This window comes from Eschrichtius robustus, chromosome 8 (genome assembly GCF_028021215.1).
Source record: "Eschrichtius robustus isolate mEscRob2 chromosome 8, mEscRob2.pri, whole genome shotgun sequence".
In the NCBI taxonomy this organism is placed as follows: domain Eukaryota; kingdom Metazoa; phylum Chordata; class Mammalia; order Artiodactyla; family Eschrichtiidae; genus Eschrichtius; species Eschrichtius robustus.
This window is the reverse complement of record NC_090831.1, coordinates 93,286,956-93,309,082: the sequence shown is the minus strand read 5'-3', so window position 1 is coordinate 93,309,082 and position 22,127 is coordinate 93,286,956. Positions and strand designations below refer to the sequence as shown.

At 39.7% G+C, this 22,127-nt stretch overlaps 1 protein-coding gene across 1 annotated transcript in view; it reads left to right on the top strand.

Moving 5' to 3' along the window:
• Nucleotides 1–4,331: 4,331 nt before the first annotated feature.
• TMEM168 (transmembrane protein 168) overlaps nucleotides 4,332–22,127 on the top strand; it is a 61,240-nt gene continuing 43,444 nt past the window's right edge. The window contains exons 1-2 of the mRNA XM_068549328.1: nucleotides 4,332–4,602; nucleotides 9,139–10,392. Coding sequence (XP_068405429.1) covers nucleotides 9,265–10,392 — 1,128 coding nt within the window. The 5' untranslated portion in view covers nucleotides 4,332–4,602; nucleotides 9,139–9,264. The remainder of the gene's footprint in view (nucleotides 4,603–9,138; nucleotides 10,393–22,127) is intronic.

The window sequence follows — 22,127 nt, the reverse complement described above, 5'->3', positions numbered from 1 at the left end:
TATGGGTAGATCATACACCAGAGGCCTCAGGTGCCAGATTAAGGAGTTTGGACTTTATTCTCAAATTCGTATAAATCATTGGTTTTAATCCAAGACTGACACAGAGTGGTACCCTGGGTATATCAGTCAGGGGGACTGTAGAGTAGGTTAGGCTGAGGTGAGGCTGACATCAAGATGACCAGCATAGAAGTTACTGAAGTAATTCAGGGTCAGGACCTCAACTAGGGTAGTGGCAATGGAAGTTGATAGGAAATGATAAATGCAAAAAATATGGTGGGGCTTCCCTGGTGGCGCAGTGGTTGAGAGTCTGCCTGCCAATGCAGGGGATGCGGGTTCGAGCCCTGGTCTGGGAGGATCCCGCGTGCCGCGGAGCGACTGGGCCCGTGGGCCACAGTTGCTGGGCCTGCGCGTCTGGAGCCTGTGCTCGGCAGGGAGGGGCCAGTGATGGTGGGAGGCCCGCGCACCGCGATGAAGAGTGGCCCCCACTTGCCACAACTGGGGAGAGCCCTCGCACAGAAACGAAGACCCAACACAGCCATACATACATACATACATACATACATAAAAAAGAATGTAAGCAGACAAGAATAGCATTAAAAAAAAGAAAAAAAAAAAGAAAAAATATGGTGGATGAAAATAAGTAACACTTGACCTTCACAATTGTCAGGTCCTTTTAGTAAATGCTGGCAGCCTTCAACTAAAGACTGATGAGAGCTACCCATCTCCTCCCTTGGTACTAGGTAGTGTCCTACAGTGAAAGCAAGTCTCAGACATAATAGTACTACACGAATATTCATCAACAGCAGGCACACACGAAAAAACAGTACACAAAAAATATTTTGTGACAAAGTATGAAACAGAGGTCTAGACTCTAGGGAGCCACTCTGATGAGTGTCAGTCTGCTAGACTCAGCAGACACACCACATTTATGCAAGGACAGAAGTGCCTGTACAATATTCTAACCAGCCACATATCCTGACCACCAGTTATTTCCACAATGAAAAATTCTAATCTTTTATGCTAATTAATATACCTCTAGTGCAGATTTACATAGTGATATTGGAAGCACTTGTGCATCCAACTTTGTAGTGAAGGTTCCTGATTAGGCTTTCAAATGCTAATTACCTACCCTGGAGCGTGCAGATTGAAGTTAACTCTCAAACACATACACGGCTCACTGAAGTATTCTAAAGTATATTGACAAAGATAACAAGCATCAAAAATGGTTGCAAGGTCACAAGGCAAAGGATCATGTTTGAGGAAGATGAAAAGCTCTGTTTTAATGAGGGGTCTTAGTCCTAAGGAACAGAAAATAGCTGTGGCTGATTTATACAGGAAAGAAATTTATTAGAGGATATTGGGTAGCTCAGAGAATTGCTGGAGCGCGAGGCTTGAACTTGCATGGCCAGAGACTACAATCAATAATAAAAGACCACAGAACTGATGAGAGAAAGCTCTGGAGTTGCCGTCACCATGCACAGGCACCTTGAATCAATGACACTGCTAATACTGGATGTCACGACTAGAACCACTCTCACTACTGCGCCAGGAGCTTACCTTGCTGCATTCCTGCAGTTATCCGGGGAGCACAGCTTTCTGTGCCTGCTTTTTTGAGTCAATAGCTTCCAGCTGGTGCTCATGATTGGTTGAATAAGTACTTGGCATTTCAGTTTCAGCTACTAGACTCGTAAGGTTGGGGGGTGTGAGTGAAAAATGTTGGCTGCCATGTCAGTAAACAAAGAATGTTGCAGCCATCAAATTACAGGTCCCTCCCCACCCTCCGAAGGTGAGCCCTGAGGAGACTCAGGATGGGAAAACACAGGATACTGGCCCAAGGTAGCTGATGTACATATCAAAGAAATGATTTCAGTAAGCCCAGACTGTTGCATCTTCCCATACATAGGAAAGTGTTAAATTCATTAACTTGAGATGTCTGGTTTTCCGTAATTAACACTAATCTTTTGAAATTCCGATTACTTGGTCTTTGCTGTGAAAACTCCTATATATCAAGGCTCCTCCCTTACCTCTTTGGAGCAGTCTCTCAGAGCAATCTGAGACTGTGTCCTGGGCTTAAGTCCTCTGTTTTGTCTGCCAAATAAAACATAATTCTCAACTTTTAGGTTGTGCATTTTTTTTCAGTCAACAGGGGAGAATTCCCCACACACGGAAACAGGGTTCAGGTGGTAGGAATCCATTAAAGGCAAGTTGAATTAGAAGTGCGGACAATATATTCACGTAGAAACATCTAGCAGGTAGTTGGAAATGTGACACTGTATTCCCCAGAGAGACAGAGTTACAGATTTGGGAGCTGGGTACTGATTGAATTTAGAGTTAGACAGGAGTCTGGAGAGAATCAAACACAAAATTTTCATTTACAAATGAGGAATCTGAGTCTGAGGGTGCTTCATCACTTACAGAAGTGCTATCCACTCCAACCCCTCACCATCTATGAAATGAAAATGAAGAAATTCATACTCTGTTAGGGGAAACAGGACAAGAATATAGAAGACACTAATAGAAAATAAGTGGGAGGAGAGGACCTACTCTGTTCTATTATTTCATTTAACAAATATTTAAGTACCAACTATATATCAGGCACCATGTAGGCCTATTTAATGGTGAGCAAAACTGGACATGTCCCTGCATTTGAGGAAATGGAAGCAGGCTAGGGTGCAGAGTTGGGGGAGTGTGGTGGTGAAATCGTGCCACTCAGATTGGGACTTGAACCTATGGTCTTTTAATTGAGATCACACACCTGGTCTCAGGACTTAAAGAAGCTCAGGTTCTTGATGTCTCCTTGCAGAAAGAATTCAGTGAGAGACAAAGTGATAGGTAAGAAGTGGATTTATTTAGAGAGAAACACTCTCCACAGACATAGTGTGTGCCATCTCAGAAGGCGAGAGGCTCCGAAATATGCGGTGGTTAGTTTTTATGGGCTGGGTAATTTCAAAGGCTAATTAGTGGGAGAATTATTCCAGTTATTTTGGGGAAGGGGTGGAGATTTCCAGGAATTGGGCCATGGCCCACTTTTTGACCTTTTATGGTTGACCTTAGAACTGTCATGGCACCTGTGGGTGTGTCATTTAGCCCGCTAATGTATTACAATGAGCATATAATGAGGCTCAAGGTCCACTGGAGGTCAAATCTTCCCCCATCTTGGACCTAGTTGGTTCTAACCAGTTTTTGTCATGTCCTATGGCTATGTCATTCTTTTAAAGGTTGTGCCCTGCCCCCTTCCGTACTGTTTCAGTTGGAGGTCAAGCTGCTGTATAGTCTGTTGTTGCGCTTTATCCCAAAGGGGATAAACCATGTAAAGGTTTTAAGGTAATTTTTACATACATCATCTCATTTAATCCCTACAGCAACCCTGTAAGGTAGTATTATTAGCATTCTACTTACATATGAGGGAACTGGGGTTCATAGAGACTGACCTCGCTAAGTGCTATGAACAGTAGAAAATGATGGTAGGGACAGAAGGCTGGCAGGCAGGAAGGGCTTCTTGGAGAGGGAGGGGGAATTCATACTTTTTGAGGGCCTACCTTATGATGCCAGAAAAAAAAAAAATGTTTTACTGAATATTCACAACATGGAAGCAAGGTTTCCTTCCTTTGCAAGGAAGGTTTTGTTACCATTTCTTAGATGGAGAAACCTAGGTGGCACATAGGAAGGGGAGAAACCAGAATTCAAACCCCAAAATCATCAGCTCCACAGCTGTTGTGAAACACTGCCGAGTAATATCCCCTTATGTTTATCCAGTGCGTTCAGATACAAAGAAGAATTAGCCCTGGAATGTGAAGGACCCTCAGGATGCGGGGCCGGTGAACGTGTAAGGGACCGGGGGAGAGGGGTAATGGAATGGGTCAGGACTGGGGGAGCTTAGCGTTGTCGGCGGAGTAAAGACCCAGGCGGTTTATGAAAGGGAGTCTTAATTAGAAAAGGAGGCGAGAAGGGCTTTGAAGGCGAGCCTAAGGAGCTTGAGCTTTTAGCTGGTCAGTGGACACAAAGCTATATATTATGCGATAGGTATTAAGGAGCAGCAACGCCTCCTGCAGTATTTACTGTTCTTGTATGGCCGGCCGGCCCGGCCGCTTTGCCCCAGTCTCGGTCAAGCCCGAGGTGGCGGCCTAGAGGCTTAATGGTCACGGTCGGCCTGATCCTTCGTGGTCTTCCAGCTCCCTATTCGCCGCCCATTCCAGGTCCAGGAAGGCGACAGCTTGTGCCCCAGGTGGGGCCGTTTGCGCTCGCGCAGCGCCGATCGCACCTGGGTCCGCGGCGGCTCGGAGGGTTTGGGCGGGGAGGGGGGCAGGGCCTGGGCCGGCTCTCAGGGAGGAAGCGCGTCGTGCGGCTTGACCCCGGCGGCGTTCCGTACCGTCGCGGATCCGGCGGCGGGAATATGGCGGCCGTGGCCGCGCTAGTAACGGAGAAAGTTTCCGACGAGACTGGCCTGTGCTAGAGCGTGCGGCCTCTGGCCCTCGACTCCCCTGGCGTCCCGCTTCCCCGCTCCGAGTCGCAGGCTCAGCCGCAAGGGCCCTCCCTTTACCGTGCTGGCCCCAGCGCCGACTCCGAGGGTTGAGAGAGCGTTGGTGGCAGCGGCCGAGTCAGGTAGGTGGGCCAGGGGGTCACTGGCGAGGCGGTGAGACGTGGGCACAGTCACCACCCAGGGCTCAGAGTGGTGCGGGCCCCAAGCTCCGCCCAGCCGGCCTCCCGGGGCGGGGGTAGGGATACCTGCCCGGAGAGAAGTTGATGGTGTGGGGTGAAGGATGGAAGGCGGGGCGCCTCTCCGTATCCCCCAGCAGTTCCCCACTCAGCTGGGTGCCCGGTTATGGTCGACAACAGCGAGGCTTCTTCTTGGGCCTCCCACATCTTGCCAGGAGGAGGCAGAATGGAAGAAGAATTGTTATTGCTGCCCTATTGCTGAGGGATTTAGTATTCGAGGTGCCATTCTCCTTGTATGAAATGGGTCCAAAGAGTTATTATCATGAATTCACAGAACCGAAGCACTGGAATTCCCCGACCCTGGGTGCTCAGTATGTTCTTTCAGCTTTTGACACTTCCCCTAGATGGGACGGAAATAGCTCCTGAGTCAAAAGACGTTGCACGTGATATAGTGTGTCTTGGATTCCCTAGAGGTAGGACATGAAAAAGAACTTGTTGATTTGGAGGAATTTGGATGAATTAAGTGAAGGTTGGCATAAAGCCGAGAGAGAAGCAAACCAATTAGACAACTTGTTTACTCTTTGTATATTAATACGTGTCCTATGACTGATTGGCATTGTTGTTAAATATAGTTATTTCTGCATCAGTCTTTATTTCTTCAACAAGTATGTGTTGAAAACCTACTTGGTGCCGAACTTTCTGCTAAACAGAAAGTACTTTCTGCGAAACAGTATTGTCTTCAATACTGGTGTACAGTATTGAAGACAAACTTTCAGAGACCTTGTGATCTAATGGGGAATGCAGATTTTAAACAGTTGATGATCAATATTTTGCTGTTACAGAGGAAGTACGTGGATCATATAAATGAGTCAAGGTGATTGCCCTAAGAAAATCATTTAAGCTGAGGCGTAAAGAGTAAAGAATAGGAGTGAGCCAGGTGTGAGGACTGGGATGGGGCCAAGAGGAGGGAAAGGAGTGCACCTGCAGAGGGAATAGCATTAGTACAGTTCAGAACTGAAAGGTCCGCATGGCTAGAATACAAGTTCAAGAGGAAGAATGGTAAGAGATGAGGCAGGAGAGTTATGCACATCCAGTGAAGAGAGTGTTATAAGGCATTTTAAGGAGTTTAGACTTTGTTGCTTAGAGTGATGGGAAGCCGCTGGGGGCCTTTACTTAACAGAATGATGTGACAAATTTTGGCTTTAAAGAAGATACTTCTTGGAGAAGGGCAAGAGTGGATGCAAGGAGACATTCAACCATGAGATGATGGTGGCCAGAATTGGGATTGTAACGTTGAGGATGAAAAGAAGTAGAAACATCTAAGAGGTGTGCAGGAAAAAGAGTGGAGAAGACTTGGTGACGATTACATACGGGTGGTGAAGGAGAAGAGGGTTTAGAGTAGTATATAGGATTTTATAAAACAGACTCTGGCAGTTGTTAGTTAACTTTTCTAGTATTCAGATTGACTCTTCTGTGCTCTTTTTTTTTTTTTTGGCATATGTTAATTTTTTTAAAAAAATTAATTAATTAATTTATTTTTGGCTGTGTTGGGTCTTCGTTTCTGTGCGAGGGCTTTCTCTAGTTGCAGCAAGCGGGGGCCACTCTTCATCGCGTTGCCCGGGCCTCTCACTATCGTGGCCTCTCTTGTTGCGGAGCACAGGCTCCAGACGCACAGGCTCAGTAGTTGTGGCTCATGGGCCTAGTTGCTCCACGGCATGTGGGATCTTCCCAGGCCAGGGCTCGAACCCGTGTCCCCTGCATTAGCAGGCAGATTCTCAACCACTGGGCCACCAGGGAAGCCCCCTGTGCTCCTTTTTTATCTGCCTCTCAAGTAATTTCCCACTGAATCATTAGTGATGGCAGCCCCACTGAAAGGATTGCAGTGCTTTGTTGTTTTACTCTGATTCAGGCTGTTTGTCTTTTGAAGAAGGTCGGAATGGGGAAAGACTTTTGTAAATTAGCTATTTAAAGATAATATTCTGTCATGTTGGTTTTGGCCTATAACAGGGTGGCTGCATATATTCCATGCTATGAATGTGCTGTACTTTATTATTTACGTGTTTTCCTTTACCTTTTTCTAAGCTTTTACCTCAGTGCAGAACCGAGCTAGTGCTTTTATTTCTGTCAGGTAGGTTAATATATATGTGTTTAATTGTATAGTGAGAGAAGAGCCTAGGCTTGGGATTGAACATCCAAAGGATAGATTCAGAATGAAGACCCTGCAAGGAGACAGAGAGGAGAGATCAATGAGTTAGGAAGAAAATCTGGAGACTGGTCTTTGGAAGCTAAAGGAAGGGCAGGTTTCAGAAGGTGAAAGGAGTCAAAAACGTCAAAGGTTGTTTGAAGAATGTTCAAGATAATGAGTGAAAAGTACCTATGGGATTTAGGAATTTGCAGGTTATATTAGAACTTGGCAGATCAGTTTGTTGTTGTGTGGTGGAAACCACGGTTTAGTTGGTGTGAGAAGTAAAGCAGTCAAATATTGGCTGTCAAGAGGACCAAAGATTGAACTTGGAAGAAGAGATGAGGATTAGTGAGGATTGTTTTAGTTTTGTTTGTTGTTTCTGTTTCTGTATTTTTTTTTTTTTTTGGTATCATTTTTTAAAAAGAGCTTTGCAAATGGTTAAGTGCCAATGGATAAGAGAAGAGTTGGAGTTTAACGAGAGAGGAGAGAGTGTGAAGTTCTGGAAGAGGCAGAGGGGAAGAGATACGTGTGTGGCTAAAAGATGTAGCCTTAGATAGGGAAGGGACAGCCTTCTTTTCTTGAATCAGGAAATGTAGATAGAGGTGAGTTTGTGGTGGTGGAAACTCAAGTGAGCTCCCTTCTGATGACTTCATTGGAGGCAAAGGCATCTGGTGAGAATTTGGCAGGAAGTGGATGTCAGAGATTTGAGGATAGGGAAAAGAGGTTTGCATAATCACAGAGAATGAGAGTGTGTTGACCAGAGAAACACAGAAGTATGTCTCATGAGTTGAGTGGCAACCCTTTAGTCTGGTGTGTGATTTTTTTTTTCCTCCAACAGTGTTCCGTCATCTGAGCCCAGACTGTACCATTGACCTTTTGAGGACATATCTTCCAACATATTTGTTGAATGATTATATAACACATAGAAGTAATGTTTTAAAAAATGCAATGCACTCTAGATACTATCAGTTTCTTAAGTAAAAAGATAAAACCTAAATATACCAAGGAAGATATTTTCTTTAGTGGTGTGTGGTTTCTTAAGAAATGATTGAATGAAAATGTAATTGAGGAAAAATAAGCATTCTTAGTTAATTAAATAAACTTAGCTGTAAAAAATATACATGTTGAACATGTAAATTAGTAATAATACTTGGAACCTCCCAGAGACCCTAAAGCTGTCACCCGGTGACATTCTTTTCCAGCCAAATGGGTAATTAAGAGTTAATTCCAAGTTATCTCATATTTCTCTTGGGTCTTTCTTTTAGTGTCCTGCTATTAGAAAGTATAAATAAGCTTATCACAAACTAGTTACTTTTTGAGTTTTTATTGATTGAGTTCTCTATGGATATTCAGTGTGACCATGAGCCATTGCATGGATCATTTCTTCTGAAATAGCATACTAGAAAATTTGAAGAATTATGTAGTAGATAGTTAAATCATTTTTTGACTACATCATGTTTGAAGTGCAACTTGAAGGGGCACTTAAGATTGAAATAATTATCTGGGTCCTTTAACAAATAATTGTTGTGGTAACTTTTTAAAAGTAAAATTATAGTTTTTAAAATTTACCTTACAATAAATATTGGTTAGCATTCCAACTTTACAGTTTTGACTAGAAAGGTCCAGAATTGGTTTGCTACAAAGATTGTAGGTTTGATAATCAAAGTAATTTAGTAGAGGAAAAAGTACAGGGAGAATTATGGATCAACTTTAGTGACTGAGTAACTTTAATACAGTTAAACTTCTAATAAGTTTATTAGTTAAACACTATTAAACTAAGATTTCATCTCATTTTAGAGGTGACTGGTAAAAAGATGTAGATGATTTTAGGCAGATAGTAATGGTTGCTATTATTGGATACTGATGCTTTTCAAGTTAGAGGTAATGATGAGGTCCCTTGTTTCATTTAAGAGTTGAGTAGCTTTCCATTGTGCCAGACGCATCTGCTACATCTAAGTTGAATATCTCATCTTTGCATGTTGTTGAAAAACCAGATATCGGAGTAAAAATGAATTGGGTGAATTCCTCACCATCTCTGGAAAACAGTTTCATTGATGGTGACTTAGTCATACAATCCTAGCATAGGATGAGTAGAAAAAAATCTCCATTTTTGTTTGGATAAACTGCAGAGGTTTTTAGCCAGAGACAATTACCATTAAGATACATGCAAGTCACATTTTAAGCTGGGTTTCAGAACAAACTTTATTTCTCACTTATTTGTTATTTTGTATAAGGAAGATACATGTGAAAGGCAAATTACATAAAATTAACAACGAAATATTTTTTCTTCTTTTTAGATCACTACAAACAAATTCTACCAGAGAAAATGCTGAAATAGGAGTTACAGAAACATTGGATTTGCTGGATGAAATACAAGCAGTTAATTTTTGTAACGTGGGGAGAAAGCCCAGATTGACAGATTAATGTGTAAATCACTGCGTTATTGCTTTAGTCATTGTCTCTATTTAGCAATGGCAAGACTGGAAGAAGTAAACAGAGAAGTGAACATGCATTCTTCAGTGCGTTATCTTGGCTATTTAGCCAGAATTAATCTACTGGTTGCTATATGCTTAGGTCTTTATGTAAGATGGGAAAAAACAGCAAATTCCTTAATTTTGGTAATTTTTATTCTTGGTCTTTTTGTTCTTGGAATTGCCAGCATACTCTATTATTATTTTTCAATGGAAGCAGCAAGTTTAAGTCTATCCAATCTTTGGTTTGGATTCTTGCTTGGCCTCCTGTGTTTTCTTGATAATTCATCCTTTAAAAATGATGTGAAAGAAGAATCAACCAAATATTTGCTTCTGACTTCCATAGTATTAAGGATACTATGCTCTTTGGTGGAGAGAATTTCTGGTTATGTCCGTCATCGACCCACCTTACTAACCACAGTTGAATTTCTGGAACTTGTTGGATTTGCCATTGCCAGCACAACTATGTTGGTAGAAAAGTCTCTGAGTGTCATTTTACTTGTTGTAGCTTTGGCCATGCTGATTATTGACTTGAGAATGAAGTCTTTTCTAGCTATTCCAAACTTAGTTATTTTTGCAGTCTTGCTGTTTTTCTCCGCATTGGAAACTCCCCAAAATCCAGTTGCTTTTGCATGTTTTTTTATTTGCCTGATAACTGATCCTTTCCTTGACATTTATTTTAGTGGACTTTCAGTGACTGAAAGGTGGAAACCCTATTTGTACCGTGGAAGAATTTGCAGAAGACTTTCTGTTGTTTTCACTGGGATGATTGAGCTTACATTTTTCATTCTTTCAGCATTTAAACTTAGAGACACTCATCTCTGGTATTTTGTAATACCAGGCTTTTCCATTTTTGGAATATTCTGGATGATTTGCCATATTATTTTTCTTTTAACTCTTTGGGGATTCCATTCCAAATTAAATGACTGCCATAAAGTATATTTTACTCACAGGGTAGATAACAATAACCTAGATAGAATCATGGCATCCAAAGGGATGCGCCACTTTTGTTTAATTTCAGAGCAGTTAGTTTTTTTTAGTCTTCTTGCAACAGCAATTTTGGGAGCAGTTTCCTGGCAGGTAAGCTTACAGTTTGTTTATTACGTCAGTGCCTACGATATGTGATTAAATGCTTGCTTCAAGAGTTGAATTATTAGAATTGAAAGATCAAGTTCCTGATTTCAGAAGTAGATGGCGGGGCACTTACTTAATTTTGTTCCTGGAATTGAAGTACTGAATGAATATTGACAGGATAATTTCATTTGCTTTCTAGCAAGAGGAACCAAAATATTAGGAATACTCAGCATGTGACATGCCTCCTACCTTCTGATTGTTCATTAATGAAACACTCATGGATTAAAGATCCTTAGAATATTAACATTTGAAGGGTGCTTAGAGATTGTTCTTTAATTTTTTCACTTTACACAGAGGAAACTGAAAGCCAGAAAACATATCCAGAGTCACTGGTACTAGCCAGAACTAGGTTACCTAGCTTCTGTCTAGTCCATTGGTCTCCTCACTACATTTCTTTTATATAGTCATTTCCCTAAGATTTTATGTAAAAGGTGATTAGTTATATAATAACATATCAGATTCTTAATTACAGATTAGAGCCTCTCCTAAGAAAGAAAAAACTAGTTTTACAATACATTTGCTGCCCACAATATGTTTTTTTTTTTTTAAAAAAAAAAGGTCTTTTGTAGACAAAGACATTCAAACTATATGGCTAGAGTTTATATCTGTAGTTTATATCAGTCTTCCATTCTCTGAACATTTATTGACTGTACTGTATATCAGGTACTGTACTGGTGCTGAAGATCTCGAGATGAGTAAAAAATGTCTCTGTCATTAAAGAAGGCACAATCTCTAATGGGAGGCGGAAGAGGCAAGGCACGTAAACCAATAATTATTATTACAGTGTGACAAATACTATAATTTGGGTACATCAGGTTGTGATGTAGGGCAAAAATGAAGGTGAATTTTGCTTGGTGCAGTTCTCTGCTTTGCACCAGTTGCAGCAGAGTGATTTGTCGATGTGAGTGTCTGAAGAGGAGATGTGGAGACTTGCCTGGGAATGGTACATTTTAGTCATTGTGGGCTAGGGCATGGAGCCTGTGTGGCAGTCAACAAGATGATTTAAAAAAAAAACATCATGGGTGTTGCCTGAGGATATCTTACTCTATTTGCCAGTGCTAGGGACTATCAGAACGATGATGATGGATGAGAACTCTACCAAGAGTTCTACTTCCTCTTCCTCTCTTCTCTCCTTCCTGTTAGCTCCTTTCCCAGCCCGACGTTTTTTCATTTCCAAATCAGCCTCATTCATGCTTGACACCTTTCTGATCATCAAATCCTGAAGCCAAATGTTTTGTAAGTCACCAAATTTTTGTTTTCTCATACAAGTGGTCTTAAACATGGTGTGTGTATTACTGGAGATACACAGAAGCTTTCCAATGAGTCTGTCAACAAAGATAATTTTAAGACAGTTTCCAGATTCTCACCTTCCAGTCAACTCTTAAAGTTTATCTACTTGAGAATGGCCCTTAATGTAGGTGTGGAGTGGTATCTTATTGTGATTTTAATTTGCGTGTCTCTAATGACTAATGATGTTGAGCATCTTTTAATGTGTGTATTAGTCATTCACTTACCTTTGCTGAAGTATCTATTCATATCTTTTTTTGATCTACATTGGGTTGTCTTCTTATGATTGAATTTTTTTTTAACATCTTTATTGGAGTATAATTGCTTTACAATGGTGTCTTAGTTTCTGCTGTATAACGAAGTGAATCAGCTATACATATACATATAGCCCCATATCTCCTCCCTCTTGCGTCTCCCTCCCACCCTGCCTATCCCACCCCTCTAGGTGGTCACAAAGCACCCAGCTGATCTCCCCGTGCAATGCAGCTGCTTCCCACTATCTATTTTACATTTGGTAGTGTATATATGTCAGTGCTACTCTCTCACTTCGCCTCAGCTTACTCTTCCCCCTCCCTGTGTCCTCAAGTCCATTCTCTACATCTGCGTCTTTATTCCTGTCCTGTTCCTACGTTCATCAGAACCTTTTTTTTTTTTTCTTAGATTCCATATATATGTGTTAACATACAGTATTTGCTTTTCTCTTTCTGACTTACTTCACTCTGTGTGACAGACTCTAGGTCCATCCACCTCACTACAAATAACTCAATTTCATTTCTTTTTATGGCTGAGTAATATTCCATTGTATTTATGTGCCACATCTTCTTTATCCATTCATCTGTCGATGGACACTTAGGTTGCTTCCATGTCCTGGCTATTGTAAATAGAGCTGCAATGAACATTGTGGTACATGACTCTTTCTGAATTATGCTTTTCTCAGGGTATGTGCCCAGTAGTGGGTCGTATGGTAGTCCTATTTGTAGTTTTTTAAGGAACCTCTATACTGTTCTCCATAGTGGCTGTATCAATTTACATTCCACCAGCAGTGCAAGAGGGTTCCCGTTTCTCCACACCCTCTCCAGCATTTGTTGTTTGTAGATTTTTTAATGATGGCCATTCTGACTGGTGTGAGGTGATACCTCATTGTAGTTTTGATTTGCATTTCTCTAATGATTAGTGATGTTGAGCATCCTTTCATGTGTTTGTTGGCAATCTGTATATCTTCTTTGGAGAAATGTCTATTTAGATCTTGTGCCCATTTTTGGATTGGGTTGTCTGTTTTTTTGATATTGAGCTGCATGAGCTGCTTGTACATTTTGGAGGTTAATCCTTTGTCAGTTGCTTTGTTTGCAAATATTTTCTCCCATTCTGAGGGTTGTCTTTGCGTCTTGTTTATGTTTTACTTTGCTGTGCAAAAGCTTTTAAGTTTCATTAGATCCCATTTGTTTTTGTTTTTATTTCCATTTGTCTAGGAGGTGGGTCAAAAAGGATCTTGCTGTGATTGATGTCGTAGAGTGTTCTGCCTATGTTTTCCTCCAAGAGTTTTATAGTGTCTGGCCTTACATTTAGGTGTTTAATCCATTTTGAGTTTATTTTTGTGTATGGTGTCAGGGAGTGTTCTAATTTCATTGTTTTACACGTAGCTGTTCAGTTTTCCCCGCACCACTTATTGAAGAGGCTGTCTTTTCTTCATTGTATATTCTTGCCTCCTTTATCAAAGATAAGGTGACCGTATGTGCGTGAGTTTATTTCTGGGCTTTCTATCTTGTTCCATTGATCTATATTTCTGTTTTTGTGCCAGTACCATACTGTCTTGGTTACTGTAGCTTTGTAGTGTAGTCTGAAGTCAGGGAGCCTGATTCCTCCAGCTCCGTTTTTCTTTCTCAAGATTGCTTTGGCTATTCGGGGTCTTTTGTGTTTCCATACAAATTGTGAAAGTTTTTGTTCTAGGTCTGTGAAAAATGCCGTTGGTAGTTTGATAGGGATTGCATTGAATCTGTAGATTGCTTTGGGTAGTATAGTCATTTTCACAATGTTGATTCGTCCAATCCAAACACATGGTCTATCTCTCTATCTGTTTGTATCATCTTTAATTTCTTTCATCAGTGTCTTATAGTTTTCTGCATACAGGTCTTTTGTCTCCTTAGGTAGGTTTATTCCTAGGTATTTTATTCTTTTTGTTGCAATGGTAAATGGGAGTGTTTCCTTAATTTCTCTTTCAGATTTTTCATCATTAGTATATAGGAATGCAAGAGATTTCTGTGCATTGATTTTGTATCCTGCTGCTTTACCAGATTCATTGATTAGCTCTAGTAGTTTTCTGGTAGCATCTTTAGGATTCTCTGTGTATAGTATCATGTCATCTGCATACAGTGACAGCTTTACTTCTTCTTTTCCGATTTGGATTCCTTTTATTTCTTTTTCTTCTCTGATTGCTGTGGCTAACACTTCCAAAACTATGTTGAATAATAGTGGTGAGAGTGGGCAACCTTGTCTTGTTCCTGATCTTAGTGGAGATGGTTTCAGTTTTTCACCATTGAGGAAGATGTTGGCTGTGGGTTCATCATATATGGCTTTTATTATGTTGAGGTAAGTTCCCTCTATGCCTACTTTCTGGAGAGTTTTTATCGTAAATGGTGTTGAATTTTGTTGAAAGCTTTTTCTGCATCTATTGAGATTATCATATGGTTTTTATCCTTCAGTTTCTTAATATGGTGTATCACATTGATTGATTCACATATATTGAAGAATCCTTGCATTCCTGGGATAAACCCCACTTGATCATGGTGTATGATCCTTTTAATGTGCTGTTGGATTCTGTTTGCTAATATTTTGTTGAGGATTTTTGCATCTATGTTCATCAGTGATATTGGCCTGTAGTTTTCTTTTTCTGTGACGTCTTTGTCTGGTTTTGGTATCAGGGTGATGGTGACCTCGTAGAATGAGCTGGGGAGTGTTCCTCCCTCTGATATATTTTGGAAGAGTTTGAGGAGGATAGGTGTTAGCTCTTCTTTAAATGTTTGATAGAATTCGCCTGTGAAGCCATCTGGTCCTGGGCTTTTGTTTGTTGGAAGATTTTTAATCACAGCCTCAATTTCAGGGCTTGTGATTGGTCTGTTTATATTTTCTATTTCTTCCTGGTTCAGTCTCAGAAGGTTGTGCTTTTCTAAGAATTTGTCCATTTCTTCCAGGTTGTTCATTTTATTGGCATATAGTTGCTTGTAGTAATCTCTCATGATCCTGTGTATTTTTGCGGTGTCAGTTGTTAGTTCTCCTTTTTCATTTCTAATTCTGTTGATTTGAGTCTTTTCCCTTTTTTTCTTGATGAGTCTGGCTAATGGTTTATCAGTTTTGTTTATCTTCTGAAAGAACCAGCTTTTAGTTTTATTGATCTTTGCTATCCTTCATTTCTTTTTCATTTATTTCTCATCTGATCTTTATGATTTCTTCCCTTCTGATAACTTTGGGTGTTTTTTTGTTCTTCTTTCTCTAATTGCTTTAGGTGTAAGGTTAGCTTGTTTATTTGAGATGTTTCTTGTTTCTTGAGGTAGGATTGTATTGCTATAAACTTCCCTCTTAGAACTGCTTTTGCTGCATCCTATAGGTTTTGGGTTGTCGTGTCTACATTGTCATTTGTTTCTAGGTACTTTTGGATTTCCTCTTTGATTTCTTCAGTGATCTCTTGGTTATTAAGTAACGTATTGTTTAGCCTCCATGTGTTTGTATGTTTTAAAGATTTTTTCCTGTAATTGATATCTAGTCTCGTAGTGTTGTGGTCAGAAAAGTTACTTCATATGATTTCAATTTTCTTAAATTTACCAAGGCGTGATTTGTGACCCAAGATATGATCTATCCTGGAGAATGTTCCACGAGCACTTGAGAAGAAAGTGTGTTCTGTTGTTTTTGAATGGAATGTCCTATACATATCAATTAAGTTCATCTTGTTTAATGTATCATTTAAAGCATGTGTTTCCTTATTTATTTTCATTTTGGATGATCTGTCTGTTGGTGAAAGTGGGATGTTAAAGTCCCCTACTATGATTGTGTTCCTGTCAATTTCCCATTTTATGGCCGTTAGCATTCACCTTAGGTATTGAGGTGCTCCTATGTTGGGCGCATAAATATTTACAATTGTTATATCTTCTTGGATTGATCCCTTGATCATTATGTAGTGTCCTTCTTTGTCTCTTGTAGTAGTCTTTATTTTAAAGTCTGTTTTGTCTGATATGAGAATTGCTTCTCCAGCTTTCTTCTGATTTCCATTTGCATGGAATATCTTTTTCCATCCCCTCACTTTCAGTCTGTATGTGTCCCTAGGTCTGAAGCGGGTCTCTTGTTGACAGCATAAATATGGGTCTTGTTTTTGTATCCATTCAGCCCGTCTATGTCTTTTGGTTGGAGCATTTAATCCATTTACATTTAAGGTAATTATCGATATGTATGTTCCTATTACCATTTTCTTAATTGTTTTGGGTTTGTTATTGTAGGTGTTTTCCTTCTCTTGTGTTTCCTGCCTAGAGAAGTTCCTTTAGCATTTGTTGTAAAGCTGGTTTGGTGGTGCTGAATTCTCTTAGCTTTTGCTTGTCTGTAAAGGTTTTAATTTCTCCGTCAAATCTGAATGAGATCCTTGCTGGGTAGAGTAATCTTGGTTGTAGGTTTTTCCCTTTCATCACTTTAAATATGTCTTGCCACTCCCTTCTGGCTTGCAGAGTTTGTGCTGAAAAATCAGCTGTTAACCTTATGGGGATTCCCTTGTATGTTATTTGTTTTTTTTCCCTTGCTGCTTTTAATATTTTTTCTTTGTATTTAATTTTTGATAGTTTGATTAACATGTGTCTTGGTGTGTTTCTCCTTGGATTTATCCTGTATGGGACTCTCTGCGCATCCTCGACTTATTTCCTTTCCCATATTAGGGAAATTTTCAACTATAATCTCTTCAAATATTTTCTCAGCCCCTTTTTTTTTCTCTTCTTCTGGGACCCCTATAATGCGAATGTTGGTGCGTTTAATGTTGTCTCAGAAGTCTCTGTGACTATCCTCGATTCTTTTCATTCTTTTTTCTTTATTCTGCTCTGCGGTGGTTATTTCCACTATTTTATCTTCCAGGTCACTTATCCGTTCTTCTGCCTCAGTTATTCTGCTATTGATTCCTTGTAGAGAATTTTTAATTTCATTTATTGTGTTGTTCATTACTGTTTGTTTGCTCTTTAGTTCTTCTAGGTCCTTGTTAAACGTTTCTTGTATTTTCTCCATTCTGTCTCCAAGATTTTAGATCATCTTTACTATCATTACTCTGAATTCTTTTTCAGGTAGACTGCCTATTTCCTCTTCATTTGTTTGGTCTGGTGGGGTTTTACTTTGCTCCTTCATCTGCTGCATATTTCTGTGTTTTCTCATTTTGCTTAGCTTACTGTGTTTGGGGTCTCCTTTTCATAGGCTGCAGGTTCGTAGTTCCCATTGTTTTTGGTGTCTGTCCCCAGTGGGTAAGGTTGGTTCAGTGGGTTGTGTAAGCTTCCTCTTGGAGGGGACTGGTGCCTGTGTTCTGGTGGATGAGGCTGGATCTTGTCTTTGTGGTGGGCAGGACCGTGTCCAGTGGTGTGTTTTGGGGTGTCTGTGAACTTATTATGATTTTAGGCAGCCTCTCTGCTAATGGGTGGGATTGTGTTCCTGTCTTGTTAGTTTTTTGGCATGGGGTGTCCAGCACTGAAGCTTGCTGGTCGTTGAGTATATCTGGGTCTTAGTGTTGAGATGGAGATCTCTGGGAGCGCTCTTGCTGATTCATATTACTTGGTGCCGGGAGGTCTCTGGTGGTCCAATATCCTGAATTCGGCTCTCCCACTTCAGAGGCTCAGGCCTGACACCCGACCGGAGCACCAAGACCCTGTCAGCCACCTGGCGTTTGATCAGCCCCCTTAGAACCAGTCTACCCTCCTGTTAGGGATTCGATATCCTGCTGGTGTTGTAGGCTCTCCTGCAGAAGCAGTGGGTGGCTGTGGCTCATTGCGGGGACAAGGACACTCGCAGCACAAGTTCTCCTTATGATTGAATTTTAAGTGTTCTTTTTATATTCTGAATACAAGCCTTTTTATCAGATATATGATTTGGAAATGTTTTCTCCTAGTGTGTGGCTTTTCTTTTTTTTTTAATGATATCTTTTAAAGAGTGCAAGTTTTCAGCTTTATGAAGTCCAGTTTATCAACTTTTTCTTTTATGGGCTGTGCTTTTAGGATCACATCTAAGATATTCATTGCTCAGGCCTAGGTCACAGAGATTTCTCTCCTATAGTTTTCTTCCAGTAGTTTTATCATTTTAGTTTTTACATTTAGGTATATGATCCATTTTGAGTTAATTTTTGTTATGGTATGAGGTAAGGATTTTTTTTTTAATATGGCTTTCTAATTGGTCCAGCACCATTTATTGAAAAGACTATCCTTTCCCTTGTTGAATTGCCTTGGCACCTTTGTCCAAAATCAGTTTCTGAGATCTCTTTTTCGTTCCATTGACCTGTATATCTATCCTTAAAACAGGACTATGCTGTCTCCCAAGATATGTTCTAATTTTCTTTGCAATTTCTTCTTTGACCTATGTTAAAGTTAAAAGTTAATAAACTTTTAGTGTGATAGTTTAATATTTGGGGGATTTCCCACATTTTTTCTATTATTGATTTCTAATTTAATTCCAGGTGATTGGAGAACATAGTTTGTATGCTTTTAGTCTTTTATTAAGACTTGTTTTGTAGCCTGGCATGTGTTGTATTCTCAAGAATACATTATGTTTCCTTTAAAAGAGTAAGTTGCTGATGTTGTTGATTAAAGTGTTCTATAAATATCAGCTAGGTTATGTTGGTTGGTGGTGGTGTTCATGTATCTATATCCTTGTTGATTTTCTAATTCTGAGAGAGTGATATTGAAAATCTCCATTAAAATTAACTAAATTGTGTACTTCTCATTTCAATTCTGTCATTTTCTTGCCTCATGTATTTTGGGGCTCTGTTTCTAGGTGTATATACATCTTTAATTATACCTTCTTTTTTTTTTTTTAATTTATTTATTTATTTTTGGCTGCGTTGGGTCTTCGTTTCTGCGTGAGGGCCCTCTCCAGTTGCGGCGAGTGGGGGCCACTCTTCATTGCGGTGTGTGGGCCTCTCACCGTCGTGGCCTCTCCCGCTGCGTAGCACAGGCTCCAGACGCGCACGCTCAGTAGTTGTGACTCACGTGTCCAGTTGCTCCGCGGCATGTGGGATCCTCCCAGACCAGGGCTCGAACCCGTGTCCCCTGCACCGGCAGGCAGACCCTCAACCACTGCGCCACCAGGGAAGCCCTAATTATACCTTCTTAATGTATCGACCTTTTTATCTTTATGATAAACAGCATAGTTGAATAGTTACAACAGTCACCTAATGGCTTGCAAAATGTAACATTAACTAGCTAGCTGTTTACAGAGTTTGCCAACTCCTGTTTTAGACCAGTGCTTCTCAACCTTTAATATACATAGGAATCATGTGGGGATCTTGTTAAAATCTCAAAGACTGGAATTAAGTAATTTTGGGGGAGAGCCTGAAACTTTGCATTTCCAAAAATCTTAAAAGTTATGCAGAAAGTCCTAGTCAGCAGTACACCCACTGAGTGGCAAAGTATTAATTTAGCTATTCAAGAATAATGTGTATCTATCAGAGTTTTGTATGCATTAGTTGCTGTTTGGTAACTGCTGCTTGTGGTGTAGAAATTGTGTCTTTGATGCAATTAACCTTTTTTTTTTTAAATTGAAGTATAGTTGATTTACAATGTTGTGTTAGTTTCAGGTGTACAGCAAAGTGATTCAGTTTATGTATATGTATAATATATTCTTTTTCAGATTCTTTTCCCATATAGGTTATTTAAAAATATGGAGTATAGTTCCCTGTGCTATACAGTAGGTCCTTGTTGTTTATCTATTTTATATATAGTAGTGTGTTTGTTACTGTCAAATTCCTAATTTATCCCTCCTTCCCACGTTTCCCCTTTGGTAACCATAAATTCGTTCTCTATGTCTGTGAGTCTTTCTGTTTTGTAAATAAGTTCATTTGTATTTTTTTAGATTCCGCGTATAAGTGATATCATATGATATTTGTCTTTCTCAGACTTACTTCACTTAGTATGATAATGTCTAGGTCCATCCATCTTGCTGCAAATGGCATTATTTCATTCTTTTTTATGGCTGAGTAGTATTCCATTGTATATATGTGCCACATCTTCTTTATCCATTCATCTCTCAGTGGACACTTAGATTGCTTTCATGTCTTGGCTATTGTAAATAGTGCTGCAGTGAACATTGGGGTGCATGTATCTTATTGAATTATGGTTTATATCCTCAGGAGTGGGATTGCCAGATCATATGGTAGCTCTATTTTCAGGTTTTTAAGACCATTATCAAGAACTCTACAAATAATAAATGCTGGAGAGGGTGTGGAGAAAAGGGAACCCTCCTACACTATTGGTGAGAATGTAAATTGGTACAGCCACTATGGATAACAGTATGATGCAATTAACTTTCTAAACTTAATTTTTTTTTAAAACCATTTATTTATTTATTTGGCTGCACCAGGTCTTAGTTGCGGCACGCAGGATCTTCACTGCCGAGTGTGGGTTCTTTTATTTAGTTGCAGCATGGGGGATCCTTAGTTGCACCATGTGGGATCTTTTAGTTGCAGCATGCAGGGTCTAGTTCCCTGAGCAGGGATCGAACCCGGGCCCCCTGCATTGGGAGCGTGGAGTCTTAACCGCTGGACCACCAGGGAAGTCCCTAAACTTAATTTTAATTTAACTAATCTGTGCTCTGCCCAGTGTTCCGTGAGATCATCTCAAATTCATCCAATTAGATTTTTCTTGAACTATTTTTGCTTAACATTCCTAAATGATATTGATACTGATTAGCTTTTTAATAATATAATCTAAACCCATTTTTCACATTTCTGTGAGAGTAATACTAAAGTGTAAAACTGATTTTCCCCTCTGTCCCATTAAAATATCCTTCAGTGGATGGATTTCCACTGGAAAACTGATTGGGTGGGGGCAGACCCAATGTGGCAGGAAAAAAAATGAGAAACTAAAGCCTTTTGAGTAGATCAAATAGTCAGCCATAGGTAGGATCAATGAAAGTAGAGGTAGACTGAAATCTAGAAGACTAGCTAAGAGCAAGAGATAAGGACCTGGACTAAGGTGACAGGGAAAAATTGCTGAGCTAAGGATATAACTGATAGAAGTATCAAGGGAAAAACAGATCTTGTTGAAAAGTAAAATTTATAGAGAATTTGAAATAAATTGATGAAATTTAGAGATGAAGAGTGTTTTGACATGGTATTTAGATAGTCTAAATATTAAAAAGATATTGAGAGACTAAAGGGAGCGGATGGGAATGTAGGATGATGGATTTCATTGGGTTGATGACCTAGTGGGCATTTGTTATTAACAAAACATTTTAGAGTAGGTTTATTTTTTAAAGTATATTTTTAAGCAGTCAAATGTACTCTTATTTTACTACCAGAAAAGTAAAACCAAACAGACACAGACATGAGACTAATCTGCCTCATGGAGCACAATGTGGCTTAGACCTTACTTCCCAAAATGGGCTTAGTCACTTTTTCTTATTTTAAGCTTTTTTGCATGTCAGTAGTTTGGGGGTTTTTTAGTTTTACATAACTTAACAAAAAATTTTTATTAAGGAAAAATTTGCATACAGTAATATTCACCCTTTTTAGTGTACAATTCTGTGATTTTTACAAATGCATATAGTTGTATGACCACTACATTCAAAATATAGAGCAGTTCCATCACCCCCCAAAATTCCCTGCTGCCCCTTTGTAGTCAGTCCCACTCCCAACCCCCAGTACTTGGCAACTAAACTGTTTTCTGTCCCTAAACTCTTTTATGGGGTGTCATATACATGAAATCATACAGTGTATAGCTGTTTGAGTCTGGCTCCTTTCACTTAGCATAATTCATATGAGATTCATCTGTGTTGTTGTGTTATAATATCAGTTTATTCCTTCATATTGCTGAGCAGTATTCCATTATGTGGATGTCTCACAGTGTGTTCATTACTCAATGGAGGGACATTGAAATTAGTTTTTGGTGATTATAAATAAAGCTGCTGTAAACATTCATAGACAGGGTTTTGTGTTAACATAGGTTTTTATTTTACCTGGTGTGGGTTGTATGATAAACGTATGAGCCATGTTTAACTTTATAGAAACTGCCAAACTGTTTTCCAAAGTGGCTGTACCATTTTGCATTCTCACCCGCAATGTATGGGAGTTCTCTCTTTGTTTTGTTTTTTAACTATTCTTATAGGTGTGTAGTGGTAACTCGTTGTGGTTTTTATTTGCTATTTCTGTAGTAGCTAAAGACGTTAAGTATCTT